General features: G+C 43.6%; 1 protein-coding gene across 8 annotated transcripts in view; it reads right to left on the minus strand.

The window, feature by feature from the left end:
- Nucleotides 1-17809, minus strand: part of FYN (FYN proto-oncogene, Src family tyrosine kinase) — a 210226-nt gene that overhangs the window by 38132 nt on the left and 154285 nt on the right. For 5 of the 8 annotated variants that reach the window (XM_033234320.1, XM_033234319.1, XM_033234324.1 and 2 more), the window contains 5 exons: nt 16147-16243; nt 9321-9419; nt 5276-5379; nt 4168-4317; nt 1307-1471 (listed from right to left, as the gene is read on the minus strand). In XM_033234320.1, the coding sequence (XP_033090211.1) occupies nt 1307-1471; nt 4168-4317; nt 5276-5379; nt 9321-9419; nt 16147-16243 (615 nt within the window). Of the gene's footprint in view, nt 1-734; nt 891-1306; nt 1472-4167; nt 4318-5275; nt 5380-9320; nt 9420-16146; nt 16244-17809 lie in introns of all 8 variants that reach the window. The other 3 variants (XM_033234326.1, XM_033234327.1, XM_033234325.1) reach the window with 2 other exon arrangements.

The following is a 17809-nucleotide window of genomic DNA, read 5'->3' on the forward strand; positions in this document are numbered from 1 at the left end:
TCCTATAAAATAAGAACATTCTGGCCAGGCATGGTGGCTCATGCCTGTAATCCCAGCACTTTGGGAGGACGAGGCGGGCGGATCACCAGGTCAGGAGATCGAGACCCTTCTGGCCAACGTGGTGAAACCCCGCCTCTACTAAAAATACAAAAAATTAGCCGGGCGTGGTGGCAGGCACCTGTAATCCCAGCTACTCGGGAGGCTGAGGCAGGAGAATTGCTTGAACCCGGGAGGCGGAGGTTGCAGTGAGCTGATATCGTGCCACTGCACTCCAGCCTAGCGACAGAGCAAGACTCCGTCTCAACAACAACAAAAAAGTATCATTCCAATTTTACAGAAGAAAAAACTGAGGCTTACAGGAGTTAAATATGCCCTTATTCGTCGTTAATTAGCTAGTAAGGATTCAAACCCAGGCCCATTGAGCAAAATGCCCACAATCTTTCTTATGGCTGCCCATATACAGTATCTTACCTTCCCATTTCTTAGGAAGAGGAAACACCAGATTCATAGTGTACTGGTTTCCTGTTCTGTGGGTGCCTTAATTAACCACATGAAGTAGGACAGATGAGCACAGCAAGGTATCAGCATATTCTGAAAATCTGGATGGCCTGTGCCCATGTAGTTATCCAGGTTAAGTGTCTTTGTCCCAGTGGCTGTGTGTGCATTTTTGTTCAAAACCATCCTTTTAATCGGCTTTGAGATGCAGCCAAAACAAAATGTGCCCTCTGCCTTACCAAGCCACACTTCAGCGAAACACCCCTGACCCAGCTTCTTCTCCAGACACAACGAACGACGTGCAACTTCCCAAGCATCTTTAGCCAATCCAGAAGTTTGTGGGGTACAACTTGATGCAATCACAGTTAAGTTAAAACACAAACCATCAGCTTTCTCTACAGGAAAGGGAATTAATAAAGAAAACACAGTCCTTATAATCCATAATTACGCATGCACTAGGAAAGATGGAAGGTGACTTGCCCGTTAGGACGACACTCAACAAATATTTACTTTTGGAAATGAAGAGCAAGACATTTTACGGCAGCTGGAACATTCCTTGGACCATTTGCTGGTTTATGAATTGAGAGTCATGTAATAGTACAACTTGAGCCATTTGCCAGCTTTGCCCACTTACTATCTTTTTTTTAGAAATTCCAGAATGTTAAAACCAAAATTGAAATGATTATTCCCCACTATTAGGAATTCAAACTTTCTTCCCGGTCACACAGTCTTTATTTTCACCTTCCATCTTTGGTGTTTGGGAGTTCCCAAACGGGGAAGCTAATAATAGAGTAATTGAGTCTCAGCATACCCATCCATACTTCCCCAAACTGCCCATTTCCCAGTCTCTTGATCAACTGCAGGGATTCGCGAGGGATTTCCCAGACATCTTTGGTTTTGACAGACAGATCGGTAAGCCTTGGCATCCCTTTGTGACAGGGAACTACTAGGCGGCAGCAGAGACCTGCAGCTCTCTCTGATGGAGCAGGGCAGGGGCAGGAGAGGGAGAGAAGAGCAGAACACATGTAATGACAACACTCCTAAGTGTAAACCCACACTAGCGGCGCACAGTGCTCCACAAACAGTGCTACACCAGCAGACGACCACACACATCGTGGAACACCAGCAGCACACAGCGCTCCTTAAACAGCGCTACACCAGTGGACGACCACACACACGGTGGAAGATCAGACGCCACACACAGACACATTTTCATTGGAGGTAGAATGGAGAACGTTTTAAATGTAGACTACTCCATAAGCCCAGGTACAATACAGTCTATACATAGATACACACACAGGCTGCTTTGGTTTCTGTACTCACTAAGAAAAACGTTTTCAGCTCAATGTGCTCATAACATGCTTTTGGGCATGCTGAAAACATCCTTACTAATTTCAAAAAGTGGTTTTGGATTAAAGAATGTCAACATGACTGTTCTTCCCACCTTTAGTATCTAGATTACCCAGGAGATTAGGGATCTGTCTACAAGACTATATTTAAAATTATAACTTTAGTGGAGGATTCTTCTACTGAACATTAAACTGTCATAAACTAGTAAGGCTGAAGATTATCAGTGATGGGGAAAAAAAGAAGTCACTTTTTTTAGTGATTTCTTTGGCTTTCTAACTGATTCCATTCCACCAAGTCAGATACTCCTGGGCTGCTGCTTTGGTATTTTCCATTAAAAAAAAAAAAAAAAAACCCACCTTTTAACAGTCTTCAATGTATAATTTAGGTGTCTGGTTTGAAACGAGAAAGAATGGAAACTAAAATTCACAGAAATTCAAGATGTGAAAAAATGTATTATTTATAAAAAAAAAGAAGGGAAAAAGTAGTTATCACTCGGAGGATTTTTTCTATTTGTCTTCTTTCTTTCTCTTCTTTTTTAAAAAGAATATAACCTTTTAGAGTCTGGCAGTGCTAAGGAGAACTTAAATGCCAGGTAAAAATCAGTCAGGCGAAAAAAGGTAACAAAGAATAAGAAATCAGGGAGTGACAAAAGCTGACAGAGCCTGCCCTGGGAGGTGGACAGACCCCCGCTCCCTCCCGCTCCCTCCCGGCAGCCCCCGGACCCAGGGAAAGCAGGTGTGCTGCTGGGCTGTAACTTGCTTTTTACTCCTTTCTTTTTGATGGAATCAGGCTCTGAGATGTTTAGGTAGGAAATTATTTATGTGGCAATATTTCAAAGGCATTTTATTGTGTGAGAGAGAAAGAGGGAAGAGGGAAAGCCAATATAAAAACGAGTCTAACGTGAGATGGATTTTTTTTCCCCGAGATTAAAAAAAGTGTCTATTGTTCACATCTCCCCTTTCCTCCCAGCTCTACAATGTTATTAAGGTGCCCTTTCGAACACAGTATTTTCAAATGATCCAAACCCGGGGGGTCCTGCTGATGTTTGGCTGTAATGAAATATATTTCAGCATTTGAAAAATCCTTACAACATGCAGGCATTTTGAGTATATTGGTTCCGTACATTTCATTCTCATGCAAGCCATTTATCTTGTTTCCCACCAATACTGCTGTTTCCTAACTCAGGGAGATATTCGGTTCCGTTTCTCCCAAATGTTTCATTAGCATCCACATAAACCAAGTTAGCCAATGCCATAATCAACTAGTACTGCAAGTGCTGTTAATATGTTCTATTGTTCATTAGTGCCAGGGATCAACAGACATTTCTTATTGTCATTTTTGAAAGATTGCTTTTTCATGCCAAAAATTATACATACATATTTCAATGATTGTGCACAGAGCAATAGTAGAGGAAAATCGTATACTATTTTTTGAGTCTTGCCTTTGTCCTGGAGAACAATAGAAAATGGAGAAATGGGTCACACGAAAAAAAAAACCTCTAGGCTTAATAGGATATAGACATGTGTCTGTACACGTGCACCTGTATCTCTAGGCACATGTGAACATATATTATATGGTGGTATATAATACTTGCTAATCTAGGAAAGAAAGCAATCATTTTAACAATTGCACATAAAACCACAGTCTTTGATAAAATGTATAAACTGCACACCTAATAATTATATGTTTTCAGAAACAAAAAAATAATGGTGATATCTGGGTGTTAGGACAGAGACTGATGTGCGTTTTAAAAGTTTAATTTAAAACAAGAAGACGTCATAGATCTAAGAGCTATGGGTCGTGTAAGTCTAAGTCTAGTTAGGAAACAGCAGTATTGGTGGGAAACAAGATAAATGGCTTGCATGAGAATGAAATGTACGTGCAGCTATTCCTGCAACAGTGCTGAGCATCAAGTGATGGTGGAAACAGTATTCCTTGTAGGAGTCCCCACGTAAGCGCCCTCCAAGAGACTCCTTCCTCCTATGCAACGCGAGAGGAATGGGAAAAGACAACTTGAAGTATTTCAGGAGGAAGATGAAAAGACAAACAACTTTTACAATTTAACCTATTGCTTTCTACTTGGGAAACAAAAATATTAGAGGATCTTTGGACAAACATGTGGAACTAATAATAACAACTACAGTAGAAGAGCAGCAATAGAACCTATTCAGCCAAGTCCCACCATTAAGGGCTGGCAAAGAAAACATATCCTAGGAGTGATTTTGTACATAACTCGTTTTACCCCTTTCCACTTTCCTGCCCTGGGCCTATCCACTCCCTCCAGCATCCAAATGGTTAGTAGGCAGTTAGGATTGAGGTTACCTGAGTAATGCTGTACAAGCTGCTGAAGGGTTTCAAACTGGGCCCGGGTAGTAATGTAGTATCCACCATTGTCAAGCTTGCGAATTTTATAATGTTTGACGTGGTCTCCTTTCATATCATCCCAATCGCGGATAGAAAGTGAGTAGGCACCTGGTAAACAAGCAAAGCGTTAGCAGCTCCAGTCGCTTAGAGTATTAGCTTGTTTTTTAGGCCTCATTTTCTTGACTCTGATTAATAATGACCAAGGACACACACACACGTACACACGCACACAGCATCTCCACTCAGTAACAGGAAGAAGATGCTTCTTGATGTTCTGCAAAGGTCAGAAGATATTAGCAGTAAAATAAGTCTGCCCTTGAGACTGAAAGCGTCCTGGATATTTTTCTTAAACACACTGTTCAGTCACCCTTGTTGCATAATACAGCGTAGACTCAATTCCGACACTCCTTCCCTCCAGGGCAGAGAGAAGGACCACGGCTGAGTTTGCTTTCCCTGTCTTCCCTACCCAGGCGCATACTGGGAGGCAGCGGCGGCATGTGCAAAAGAAATCTAAGGCTTGTTTCTCTAGAAGTGAGCTTCAAGTTTCTGTTTTACAACACTTTCCACAGGAACAGATCATCTGGTGGATTAAGCTAGAGGCCACTACTCTTTTCTTCCTTGACCTATCTCCTCTTGTGGGCTGTAATGAGTTGTTAAATAATGAAAAGTCCAACAGTTGGAGGAAGAGAAGTGAAGTCCTCAGTTATTTAAAAAACAAAAGGGAAGCAAAACAACTCGTATGACTGGCACTTGAGGAACTAAGAGTTTCAGAAAATGGAAATTCTAAAGGACTTCTGAAAATTCTATGATCTGGTGTGCCCGGAGGAGTGAAGCAGCCCCTAGCCTGTTGCAGGAGGAAGGTCTTGATTTGGAGCCGCTGTAGTTCTTTTGGTGCTGTCTGCAGTTCTAGAGCCTGGAGGGAAGACTGAAAACAGGACTCCACTCACAAGGCAGGGAGGATATGTGCCATTTTAAAATCCTTGTACATTAGAGATAAGCCTTTCATCCCCTCTGACTAATCCACAGATTTGAATGACAAGCCAACTTCTTCAGCTCGTTATCTTACCTTTGGTGGTTTCACTCTCGCGGATAAGAAAGGTACCTCTTGGGTTTCCAAAGGACAATAGCTGTCGCTCAGCATCTTTTCGGCCAAGTTTTCCAAAGTACCACCTTTAAATGAGATCAAGGAAAGAATATACTTCGTAATAGTCATTTACAAAATGCAACAGCATAGGCTTTTTTTCTGCCCATGAATTCCCCTCACCTCCAATTTGGTCCTTAGCCTTTCCCTGTATGTATTTTTCTAGCTTAATTCAGTTCCTTTTCAATCTACCCGGGATTCTATCCCTAATTCATCTCTTTCACTCTTTAAAAAAAATCAGATTTGAATTGTGGGTTGTTTTCCTCCCCTCCAGACATGACCAGAACTGGTTTGTGTTAAAACCGCCATCTGTATGCAAAAAACCAGAAATCTAAGACCTTGATTTGAAATGGCAACTGCATGAGACCCTTTCCACACTTATTTAAAAGACTCTAGTCTGGGCACGGTGGCTCATGCCTGTAATCCCAGCACTTTGGGAGGCTGAGGTGGGCGGATCACCTGAGGTCAGGAGTTTGAGACCAGCCTGGCCAACACGGTAAAACCTCATCTCTCCTAAAAATACAAAAATTAGCTGGGTGTGGTGGTGGGCACCTGTAATTCCAGGTACTCAGGAAGCTGATGCAGGAGAATTGCTTGAACCTGAGACCCAGGTTGCAGTGAGCTGAGATTGTGCCATTGTACTCCAGCCTGGGTGACAGAACAAGGCTGTGTCTTTAAAAAAAAAAAAAAAAAAAAAAAAGGCCGAGCATGGTGGCTCACACCTGTAATCCCAGCAGTTTGGGAGGCCAAGGCGGGTGGATCATGAGGTCAGGAGATGGAGACAATCCTGGCTAACACTGTGAAACCCCGTCTCCACTAAAAATGCAAAAAATCAGCTGGGTGTGGTGGTATGCGCCTGTAACCCCAGCTACTTGGGAGGCTGAGGCAGGAGGATCACTTGAACCTGGAAGGTGGAGGTTGCAGTGAGCCAAGATCATGCCACTGCACTCTAGCCTGGGTGACAGAGTGAGACTCTGTCTCAAAAACAAACAAATAAACAAACAAAACTCTTGAATCTCTTGATATCTGAGCATTATTAACTGCTGGGAAATAACAAAACAGTCTCAATGTATATGAAGATAATTAACAAGCATTAAAAAAAGTCAGAATAGATAGATATGATATGAATAAAGGAACAGTATTTTCAGTAACTTCCTACCTATAAGAATTCTGAGAAAAATGCCCGTTTTCCCCCAGGTGTGAGAACTTGGATAAGTAAAGGCATTTGCCAAGCACCTGGATTGTGATCTGTGTACATCACCTTCTTCTTCTTCTTTTTTTTCCTTGAGACAGGGTCTCACTCTGTCACCCAGGCTGGAGTGCAGTGGCATAACCACAGCTCACTGCAGCCTCAACCTCCCCAGGCTCAAGCAATCTTCCAACCTCAGCCTCCTGGGACTACAGGTGCACATCATCACACCAGCTAATTAAAAAAAATTTTTTTGTAGAGGCTGGGAGTGGTGGTTCATGCTTGTAATTCCAGCACTTTGGGAGGCTGAGGCAGGCAGATCACCTGAGGTCAGGAGTTCGAAACCAGCCCGGCCAACATGGTGAAACCCCAACTCTACTGAAAATACAAACAATTAGCTGGGCATGGTGTCATGTGCCCGTAATCTCAGCTATTTGGGAGGCTGGGGCATGATAATTGCTTGAACCAGGGATGTGGAGGTTGCAGTGAGCCGAGACAGGGCCACTGCACTCTAGCCGGGGGACAGAGTCAGACTGTCTCCCTATGTTGCCCAGGATGGTCTCAAACTCCCGGGCTCAACTGATCCTCTCGCCTTGGCCTCCCAAGTGCTGGGATTACAGGAGGGAGCCATCACGGTTGGCCCTGTACATCTTTTCCTTGGCACAACTGTAAGGACTGGTTACTGTACACCTTTGAGATCTGTGCTCAGTCAATAAGCATGCCCTTAAAATGACTTGGTGTTGCAGATATTTCAATATATTATCCCTGAACAAACTAATGATACTCTGTGCCACTTTAGGAGGCATCACATTAAGTCACCTCAAGACTTTTGTTATTTGCCTTATATCCTCCCCCTGCATACGCAAGCCTTAACCAAGCCTGGCTGTTAGTTACTATTTCAGCACTAGGTGCTGAATGAGCAGCAGGTGCTCCCCAAACCCAAGGGAGAATGCTGGAGCATTCAATTGGAATGTGTGTGTGGGAACCATTTTTAGAATATTTAACTGTGAAAGAATCCAGATTCTAAAATGAAATTTCAATTCATTATGCTTGAATATAGGTATTATGAGTTCACTGTCAAATTCTTTTGTGAATTAAGCTTCACTGAAGAAAAGAGACACGGCGTGTTAGCTCCTCAGTGACTTTTAGAAACCCCAAAATGTGCAATAATCCTTAATCTAGCACTAGGTGGTGTGAAGACTATTACGCCAATTATTTGTGAGAAATGGCTTTCTGGGTTTGTACCCATAACCCAATCAGAATGCTGTGTAAAACAGTGGTGAAGAAAGAATTGTTAGAACAATGGATTGCACCAAAACAATAGTATTTTAAGATAATAGTTAATTACATATGTAAAACCAAAGGCATTATTTTAAAAAATAATACTGTTTAAAAACAAAATATTTAAAAAGTTGACCATTATAAAAATAACTTAAATATATAGCTGACAAATTCCCAGTTAAATCAGGGTAATGCTACATTTTGGTGGTACTTTTTATTCTAAAAGAACACAAAGAATTTTGCAAATCTGCCCTAAAATACAAATTAAAGACAAATACCTTGATTCACTGATGATGAAACACAGTCACTGGGAGAAAAAACAACTAAGAACCACTGAGTATTTGAGAGTGAGAAACAAAACAGATCCTTTTAGAGGAAATACAAGGGAATTAAAGAAGAGAACAGTCCAACTGGGGATTTGGCTACGGTGTGGAGTCTAATCCCCCTCGCACTGCTTAAACAAATCCATGGTGAAATTAAATATCGGAGCCAAAAGTTGGGCTTGGTGACTGACTTTTCTCAACTCTCTTTCTAGAGAGGCAAGACCCAAGGTGTCAGGAGGAGGCCCAGTTCCTGCATTTGGGAAATCATGGCTCCATCTCTCCACACTGCTTAAACAAATCCATGGTGAAATTAAATATCGGAGCCAAAAGTTGGGCTTGGTGACTGACTTTTCTCAACTCTCTTTTAGAGAGGCAAGACCCAAGGTGTCAGGAGGAGGCCAAGTTCCTGCATTTGGGAAATCATGGCTCCATCTCTCCTTCCCTCAGTTCAGAAGTCAGAGCTGGCAAACAGCCACTGGCAGTTCTTCCCCTTGGGAGCGCCCATTAATCCCACGGGTCAGGAGAAGGCAGAAACGTTATCCCTTCTAGATCCCTTCAGCCTACTGAACACCTTCCTAAACTGCTACCAGTTGAACAGTTGCGCCAAATAACTGCTCGTCACTATTTACTATCAAAGAAGCCAACTGAGGTTCCAAATCCCTGTAGTATTTCCCAAGTTGGGGGGACACACTGTGTATGAGTCACTTTTACCGGGCATAGGAGATGTCTTTTCAGCACTGTTTTAATATTTCTGATCACGCTTAGGAGAATAATCTTAGGTTCATCTTTGGCAATTACTTGCTATTCTCTCCTCTCTCTCCCCGACAGAGGGAGCAGACTGCGGGCTTAGAAACTTGGGTCGGCAATAATATATGATCTAGCTAGCATTTCATATGTTTATGGCTACTTTTAATCTATGACAAGTTTTACTGAGTTTTCATTTAGGATATTGATAGAAAGTTTTCTTTCAAAATAAGCGAGCAGGCTTCAGGAAAAACATTAAGTTAAAAACAGTGCAAGCATTACACAGGGTAAAAATCAGGGCAGAAAGCCTGAAAAACTCAGCCTTAATCACTGCTGTGAATTTCTTCCCCCTCCTGCCCAATGTTAACGGCAATCTATTGTGGCAACCAACTTTTAAAATCAAGTAGTTCAGTGAAAATAAAACGAAACATACTCTTCTGCCTGGATAGAGTCAACTGGAGCCACATAATTGCTGGGAATGTAACCTGTCTCTCCAGTTGTCAAGGAGCGGGCTTCCCACCAATCTCCTTCCCTGTAAAGAAAAAAGAAAAAAGAAAAGTAAATATGTTGACCATTTCAACAGCTTGCAGTTACAGACTCACTGTGGTCTGAAGTGTATAACTGTCACCTAATTATCCTGCCACCTGATTTCTCCCACCTATTCCTTTACCCTGAATTCCAACATAGCCTCCCCATGAAGGTCAGAAGGTTCCAGTTCGAGTCAGCCATGAGATGAACCCACGCTTGTCTCTTGTCTTCTTTGTTCGAGTCAGCCATGAGATGAGCCCATGCTTGTCTCGTCTTCTTTGTGAATTAAGAATGTGGGACCCTGGCCAGGAGAGGTCTCCCTTGGTAGGGGGCATTTTGCTTGGTTAGTGTCCTCAACTTGGACAGAGGGAAAAGGAACCCGGCCTCAGCCGAATTAAGTAAAACATGTTAGCTGCAGATCATCTGGGAAGGGAAGCTTGTTAGGAGGTCTGAGGCCAATCTGAGCTGCACGGTGCTGCTCCCCTATTGTAAGCACCTCTCTCTTTCAGGTTCAAATCATGACATTCAAAATCTTAACATCCGAACACTGGGAGGTTAGGAGGTCTGGTGAGGGATGAAGGCACGCTCTAAACACGTGCCTGGCTTGCTCTCAAAACAATGGGGAGACACTTCTCTGCAGGTAGAATGATGAAGACTAGAGTAGGATCGCCTTCCCCAGGCATTTTCAATCTGAGGTGATTCCATCAAATATCCAGAGCACTGGCCTGAGGCTGACGGGCAAGTGGGGAGGGTGGGTGTGGCTGCGTGTGCTCGCACGGGGACGCACAGAAACTCGGCAAGGGAGTGAGATTTTTAGTCATGCCACTTTGCACTGCCTTAGGCTCCGTGCCACAGCATGGCAGTGTGGTATCAACCTGGGAGCTCTCAGAGGAGGTGAAAGGGAAGCTTGTAGCTACTTTCATCTTAAAGCCAGTGAGTAAATTAAGCAGTTCAAGTTCGTCTGCTTAGATTCACACAGGGCTACCTGTGACAAAGAGCAGGAATGGACTGTGTACCTCATCCCATTAACATCGGAGAGGCAACGGATGTGGCGCTGTGGCTCTGACATCCATTGAGTATCTGCAGAACCTTCCACCAGCCTGCAGTCAAGGACATGATTGCCCTCAAGCAAATCAGACCTCCCAGCAAATCTGATCTCCTGAGGCTTGGCACCTTCTCCTCCTCCGTTTTTGGTCCTTGGAGGCAGCAAGCGAAACTCCAGGCATTTTTTTAAAAATCGTTTTTTTGGCTGGGTTCTGTGTCAAAGCTTTCAGCCACGCAAAAGAATGTGTTGGCTTTTGGCCATGGTAAAGATGCTCCCCAGACGGATTTAATCAGGTAGAGAAAAACCAGCCTCCACATGAAACTCAAGCCTTATTCCAGAGGCCGCTCTCTAAAGCTGGACTCTAAGCAAGGTGAGCAGTGAGCAATGCCTCCAGACAGGATTGAACAGAGCAACAGAATAAAGGTGACAAGCCAGTGTGTGCTGCGGGTGATGTTGTGGAAAAGTGTTTGGTGGCATAAGGAATAGAATAGCCCACAAAAAACCCAAGGTGCTGGCAAAGGTTTTTAAAACCTTATGTTTCAATTAGTTTCCTAATCTCTCCTTTTTACCCTATTACAAATCAACCAAAAGTACAGTACTCATATTCAGAAAGTTCTTTATTCATAAAATTTAGTTCATGTCTAGATTTATTCATAATCTTAAATTTAGTTCATGTCTAGATCTTTGTTAGGAAACATTTACACACACTGAAGAACATAGGTACAGCATATACGAACCCCGTGAACCCACCGCCCAACTTAAGAGCTAGATCGTTACCAGCTGGGTGGGATCTGCACTGTGCTGCTCCCCTATTGTAAGCACCCCTCTCAGGTTCAAATCATGACATTAAAAATGTTAATATCTTAACAGTTTGTACTGGTCTCACTTCTATGCCTTCCAAAAGGAATACATACAGTTGTAAGGATATCATCTAAGAACATATGTGGAAGTTTATTTTTTTCTTTAAACACTGTATGTGTTTAAGGAAATGGCTTTGGAGACATAATCTTCACTTTAATATACTGACAGCATTTACTGCTCTGAAGTTCCACTAGATGGAGACATTTCATCATAAAAAGTAACAATAACCCGCTCTTCCCCCTCCACCCTCTCCCGCCCAGCCTGGGAAATGCTCCAAAATGGCGAGGAAAAAATTAAGTGCTTGTAGCAGAGGCTTATTGTTTTTTAATGCAAGATAACCTTCATCAAGTTAGTTCTAATTGAATTAAATCAAGAAAAAAATGGCTAGCATCAATTTTAGGGTATCTGAGACTGTCAATGGGGGCGGGAAGCCAATCCATATTGCTGCAGGCTGGGACAAGCCCAGCCTTATTCAGGTGATCTGGCATTAATGAAGTCATTTCCAATTCAAACCTAGCATTAACTATCTCATTTTGGTCTAGGCACCGAAATAGTGTAGCACAGATCAGAATGCAATTATCAGCTCATTCTAAAGTCATGAATCAAGAATTCATTATTTTCTCACTTGACCCTGTTAATCTCACAAGGGGTTTCAGCTACTCATGAGAAAGATAAAATCCTTGATTTCTCTTTTTTTTTTTTTTTTGAGGCGGAGTCTCGCTCTGTCGCCCGGACTGGAGTGCAGTGGCCGGATCTCAGCTCACTGCAAGCTCCGTCTCCCAGGTTTACGCCATTCTCCTGCCTCAGCCTCCCGAGTAGCTGGGACTACAGGCGCCCGCCACCTCGCCCGGCTAGTTTTTGTATTTTTTTTTTAGTAGAGACGGGGTTTCACCGTGTTCGCCAGGATGGTCTCGATCTCCTGACCTCGTGGTCCGCCCGTCTCGGCCTCCCAAAGTGCTGGGATTACAGGCTTGAGCCACCGCGCCCGGCCGATTTCTCTTTTTCTAGGCTTTCCAGGGTTGTCTTCTTCATCAAAGGAGACATAAGGTGACAAAGATTCAATGTTTATTATGTAGTGAACCTCACATGTTGAGCCCAGAGAGGCTGGTACAGACTCAAAATATTCATCAAGAGCCTCTGAGCAAGTGAGTAAGTCATCTTTTTGATACCCTAGAAGCACCAACTCACCTATAAATAGACATACTCTATATTCACATTGATTTAGGAAAATAGGATCTCTACTACGTTATCTTTTATTTGTTGAGTTACTATGGGTAATTAGCATTGTTAAAGCTGTATTTCTTTAAACTGTTCTTATAGTTCAGATTTTTCTTTAATTTACACTTGGTGAGATATTCTTTGTTATCTTGCTCTAATTCAAATATATGATTTAAAGCCTGGCGCTGGTTTAGAATGGCTTTTAAGGTTTTATAACAGCTCTCTCTGTTCCTCTGATTTAAAGACTTGTTAAAAGATTCTGTGCCCCCACCACACTCCACACCGTGAAAAGAGCCTACCCCCAAACCCCAAAATTGCTCACAGGCTTGTGGGTCCAGGAGCTGGGAGCCCTAGAGACTTGGAGCCAGGGAGTAGTTATTTGCCAACAGAAGTCAGCCTTGATCTGCTCAGTAGCATAGCATTTTTATTATAAATGCTGGATTCTTTGTAAATTTAGTCACTACCCATCTGATTTTTAGAGAATATGTCAGTAACAGTTTTATCAAATGCTTGGGTGGGGCTCTAAACCAGGATTTTTTTTTATCACAATAGAAAAAATAAAACCTGCCCACAGCTGTGACCACTACTCCACTCTGTGTAAAACACGTATTACATTTATAGAGTCACTGTTCCTAGATGGTAAATGACTAGTCTTAAAATGTGAAAACAGGGAATAAAATGGATGAACTTCAATATTTTGCAAAATGGGTTCAAATTTAATAATGTCCTAATACATGACACTGAGCTCTTACAACAGGTCAATGAAATACCTTTGCCCCTTGCTGGGCAGCGGGAACACCGCCTCTGGGTACATACATACATGCACATCCCATGGTGTATGCTGTACGTTAACAAAGCCAGCCCTGTGGCCTCCAATGCCACCAGGGCTCCCACCAGGGAAGGGAGTGGGAGGACACACACTAGGAGGTGTGGCAGCTGCCCTGGCAGAACAGAGCCCCATTCCTCCCTCTCCTCTGAGGACCAGAGCCAGAGGCGGGAGAGAATGGGGGAGGGGAGGAGCCACATGCCATCTGCTTCCATATTATTGCTTTGTTTTTCCTTCACAATTTTCTCTTCCCTGTTATTACCCAGGACTTCAGGATATTGTCGTGTTACACAAACCTTATTTTTCTTTTCTATAACCTTGAGAAAGGGCATTTTAAAATTCCACTGATATGGAATTCCATTGGCAGAAAGGAAGGACATTAAGAGGAAGAGAACCTTTGTAATATTTTCCTCTACAAGAACAGGGTTGGAGGCTCAAAGGACTCTGTAAATATCAAAGGCCGTGCAGGGAAGTCACAAAAGAGAGATTGAGACAGATTGGATCCTCCTTAAGTGTTTCTCTAAAATTTCAATTTGGTGACATTGCAGATCCTTTCCAGATTAACAAAGGAAGAAGCCATGGGATTGACATTGGCAGGGACTAACTTTCCAACGCCCTCCGGCCTGATGCACAGACGCACGTGCAGTGTGGACAAAGCCTCCCGAGAGCTGGGTCTGTGCTCCTACTAGTCCGTGGTTCTTGCAGTTGAAAGTTTACAAACAGTCTTGAAATTTCTAATCAACCTTGGCATGTAGGGGAGGCTAAGGGGCGGGGGACTTCAGAATTCAAAGTTAATGGACTCCAACAAGCAGCAAAATAACAGCAAGGAGGTATACCCAGAGAGGATCAAAGCCCGCTCCTCTCTTCCCCAGCCCCGGTCAACTCTCCAAACCTTCCTGTCACTTGAAGGGTCCCCTCCCCTTTGATAAAGTACCTGGGCCTTTCCCAGATCAAACCTGACACTGTTCTCAGGATGCCTCCCTGCACCTCACCCTGGGCTCTGCCACCTGCCAGCTCCGTGCTCCGGGGCAGTTTCCTAATCTGGGCCTCTGGCTCCTCAGATGTCAAAAGATGACGTCAATACATACCTCAGGCAGTTGTGGAAAAATGCATGAGAACGTTTGTAACTTAGCGCATGGCTGGTACTTCAGGAGGCTTCAGTGAATGACAGCTGTTTATTATTTTTTTAAAAACTTCCTGTGGCTACAGGAGGATGACTCCTGGGGAGTAGGTGACACTATTCTTGACCTAGGTGGTGGCTGCACAGGCATGTTCAGCTTGTGAAAATTCAACAAACTGTACACTTTTTGAAAATTGTGGTAAAATACAGGCAACATAAAATGTATCATTTTACTCATTTTTAAGTGTACAGTTGAGCAGCAGTAAGCAGTTCACACTGCTGTGCAACACCACTGTGGACACTTTCGATATGTGCACTATTCTGCATGTATTCCAATAAAGAGTTAAAAAAAGCCACCCCACACCTTTGTTAACGATGACAATCCCAATATATGTTTGAAAACCCTGTGGCTATGTAGACTGTGCCTTCTGATGTCTGGAAGAGACTCATCGGCCCTTTATGGCGGTATTCAGTTCTTGCTGTTGAAAGGCGGCATATCCTCAGTGCATGGTTCTGTGAGCCAGGGGGCATTCCAGGGAAGGGTGGGCTTTCCAAGGAGGCAGTTTGCAGGCCTGAAGGAGGTCCCTGTGGCAATCAGCACTCCTCTTTCCTGGAATGTGCAGTGTGACCAGAGCTGCGTCTTACTCCCTCTGGCATATCCTTCTGGGAAAGCTGAGGAGCCTGGCTCCAACTCCTTCTGCCAACATGGAATCTGGTTTGCTCAGACAGCAGAGGAGAAGCAACCAGACTTGGTGGCATAGAACTTCCTGGTGTGCCCCTCAGCCCCTGCGTGGCACTCTTTCCCAACCACTGGGAGCACTCACAGGACGCTGGAGATGCCTGGCGTGCCGATGTGGAACCACCCGACACTTTCTCCAGAGCCTAGATTTTTTCTGAAGGGCTCATCTGCGCACACTGCCTCCATCTAACAGAGGAAGTATTTATAAACCATAAGAAAATCTGACCCGTGTTTACTCTTCTTATGGAGGTATCGAATGCAGGCTTTGAAAAGTGAGTGGTCCTCACTCATGAAATCCCCCCACTGCCTGTTTAACTGTTGTTCCTCCTGGCCAGTGTTAAACAACCATACAGCATATTCATTCATGAGTGGGTGAAATCACTTCTTCTGGCTCCAAAAGATTCCAGTCACTCCCAAATTTTCATTACAGTGAAACGCCTCCATGGGCTTCACCAATGAAATGTTTAGCAGTTTATAAAACAAAGAACTTGTTGTAAGCCTCAAGTGAGGGCTTAGCTAGTGTAACATGTGAAATGTGAAGAAAATCTCAAGGCAGAGAGCATGAAATGCGGGTAGCCAAGGCTTGTGCCAATCACTTGAAACTGTAGGTTTGTAGAAACACTCAGGGCTATGGAGAGTGATGCTGGTGATTTTACAACCTTTAAACCTAAACCAAAACCAATAAACATGGACTGTGCTGGTATTTTTGGTACTCTCCAAAAATCTCCTTGGACACACAGTGCCATAAAATACTGCACTGTGTCACTGACTCTTCTTTTTCTCATAGTATATTGTTGTAAACTAGTGAATTTAGCGACTGTTTTTTTAGGATTTCACACATCTTAAGAGGTGCAGACCAGAAATGCAAGACCCCTTCCCAACCTGAAAGGTATGCATGCTTCTCCTCCCTCTCCAAACTTACGAGCTATTCAATATTTGAAATTTTTCTCCTTTGTGAAAACTCAGGTCATCTTCCGTCCGTGCTTCATAGTCATAAAGGGCCACAAACAGTGTCACTCCTGCCAAAACGAAATTCACAAGAAGGGAGATTATGACACAAGGGGAAATTCACTCCAAGAAATTAAACCTTCACTGAAATCTCATTCTCACAATCCACATCTAGTCAGCACCAATAACGTGATGAGATGCTGTAATCAATGTGTCAAAACCACAGTCACAGGGCTGTGTCTATGCCTTGGTCTTTGCAGGGAAGCCTTACTGGGTCTGATAAAAACCTGCAGCTGAAGGGCTTCTTTCTGTAATAGCTTTGAATGAGTGCTGAGGAGCAGGGAGATATGAAAATCACGTCCCAAACAAAAGGGCAGCGTCAGCATCAGGGTTCAGGTTTGCAGGGCTCTGCAGCAGTTACTGACATCCTTTGCTGGTCACGTCTTCTCCTCCACTTGGAGCCTATGTTAGGTTCTGGGTAAAATGGACCACCCTTTCTCCTGGTAAAACAGTAATATAGAATGTAATAGGAAACACCTCCTGCAGCTTGGGGACATTTAGAGAAGACTCTTTCTGTAGTATTCACCCCAGTTAGAGGATGTACTGCTCTCGGCATCTGCAGTTGGTTTTGCAGTTTGGTGCTGCTCAGCCCTGCTGAAAATGGAACCCTCTCCCTTGTCCTCCTTCTACCTTGAACTCACCTCTCCTCACACTGTCTTGTGGCACTCACTCTTCCTCACATCCACCCTATGTCCTCTCATCTGGCTGACTCTAGAGAGGCCCTTCCTGCTTTGCAGAAGTTTGCTAGCAGCAGCAGAGAATATCCAGTGTCATTTGGCCTAGGATTTCCTCCATATAACTAGGCGCATATATATTATATATATATATATATTTTTTTTAAATAGATACAGGGGTCTCACTATGTTGCCCAGGCTGGTCTCGAACTCCTGGGTGCAAGCGATCCTCCTGCCTTGGCCTCCCAAAGTGCTAGGATTACAGATGTGACCTACCATGCTCAACCCAATAGTCGTAATTCTAACACAGTCCCCGGTGATTCCTGCCTCTTAGGATTCATGTCTCGTGCAAGCCCCTCCCCTTGAGTGTAGGCTGGATCTAACGACTTGCTTCTACTCAACAGAATGTGCAGTCCCTTAAGTGACTAGGCTTCAAAAGATGGTGACTTCTGCCCTTCTAGCAGACTCTCTCTATCGCCACTTCAGCTTGTGTACTTTGATGAAGCAAGGCGCCATGCTGGTGAGACCCACGTGACCAAGAACTGAAGGTGGCTCTGGCCAACAGCCAGCGAGGCACCAGATCTTGCCAGCACTACATGAATGTGAAAGCAGATCATTCTCAGCTAAACTGTGAGATGCCTGTAGCCCAGCCAACACACCTTGATTACAGCCTGTGAGAGATTCCGAAGGACCCAACTAAGCATTCGCAGATTCCAGACCCACAGAAACTGTAAATTTAGGTTTTATAATTTTAATTGATGTATGGACACACACAAACAAACAAAACAGCATGAAGGAAGATTTGGATCCAAGCGGTGCCACACTTTACGTCGTCACTACAAGTGTTCGAGTGTAAAGAAAACCAATTTTGAAACTATGAAATTCCTGATTCATAAATACACA

This window comes from Trachypithecus francoisi, unplaced genomic scaffold (genome assembly GCF_009764315.1).
Source record: "Trachypithecus francoisi isolate TF-2019V2 unplaced genomic scaffold, Tfra_2.0 Lachesis_group15, whole genome shotgun sequence".
Lineage (NCBI taxonomy): Eukaryota > Metazoa > Chordata > Mammalia > Primates > Cercopithecidae > Trachypithecus > Trachypithecus francoisi.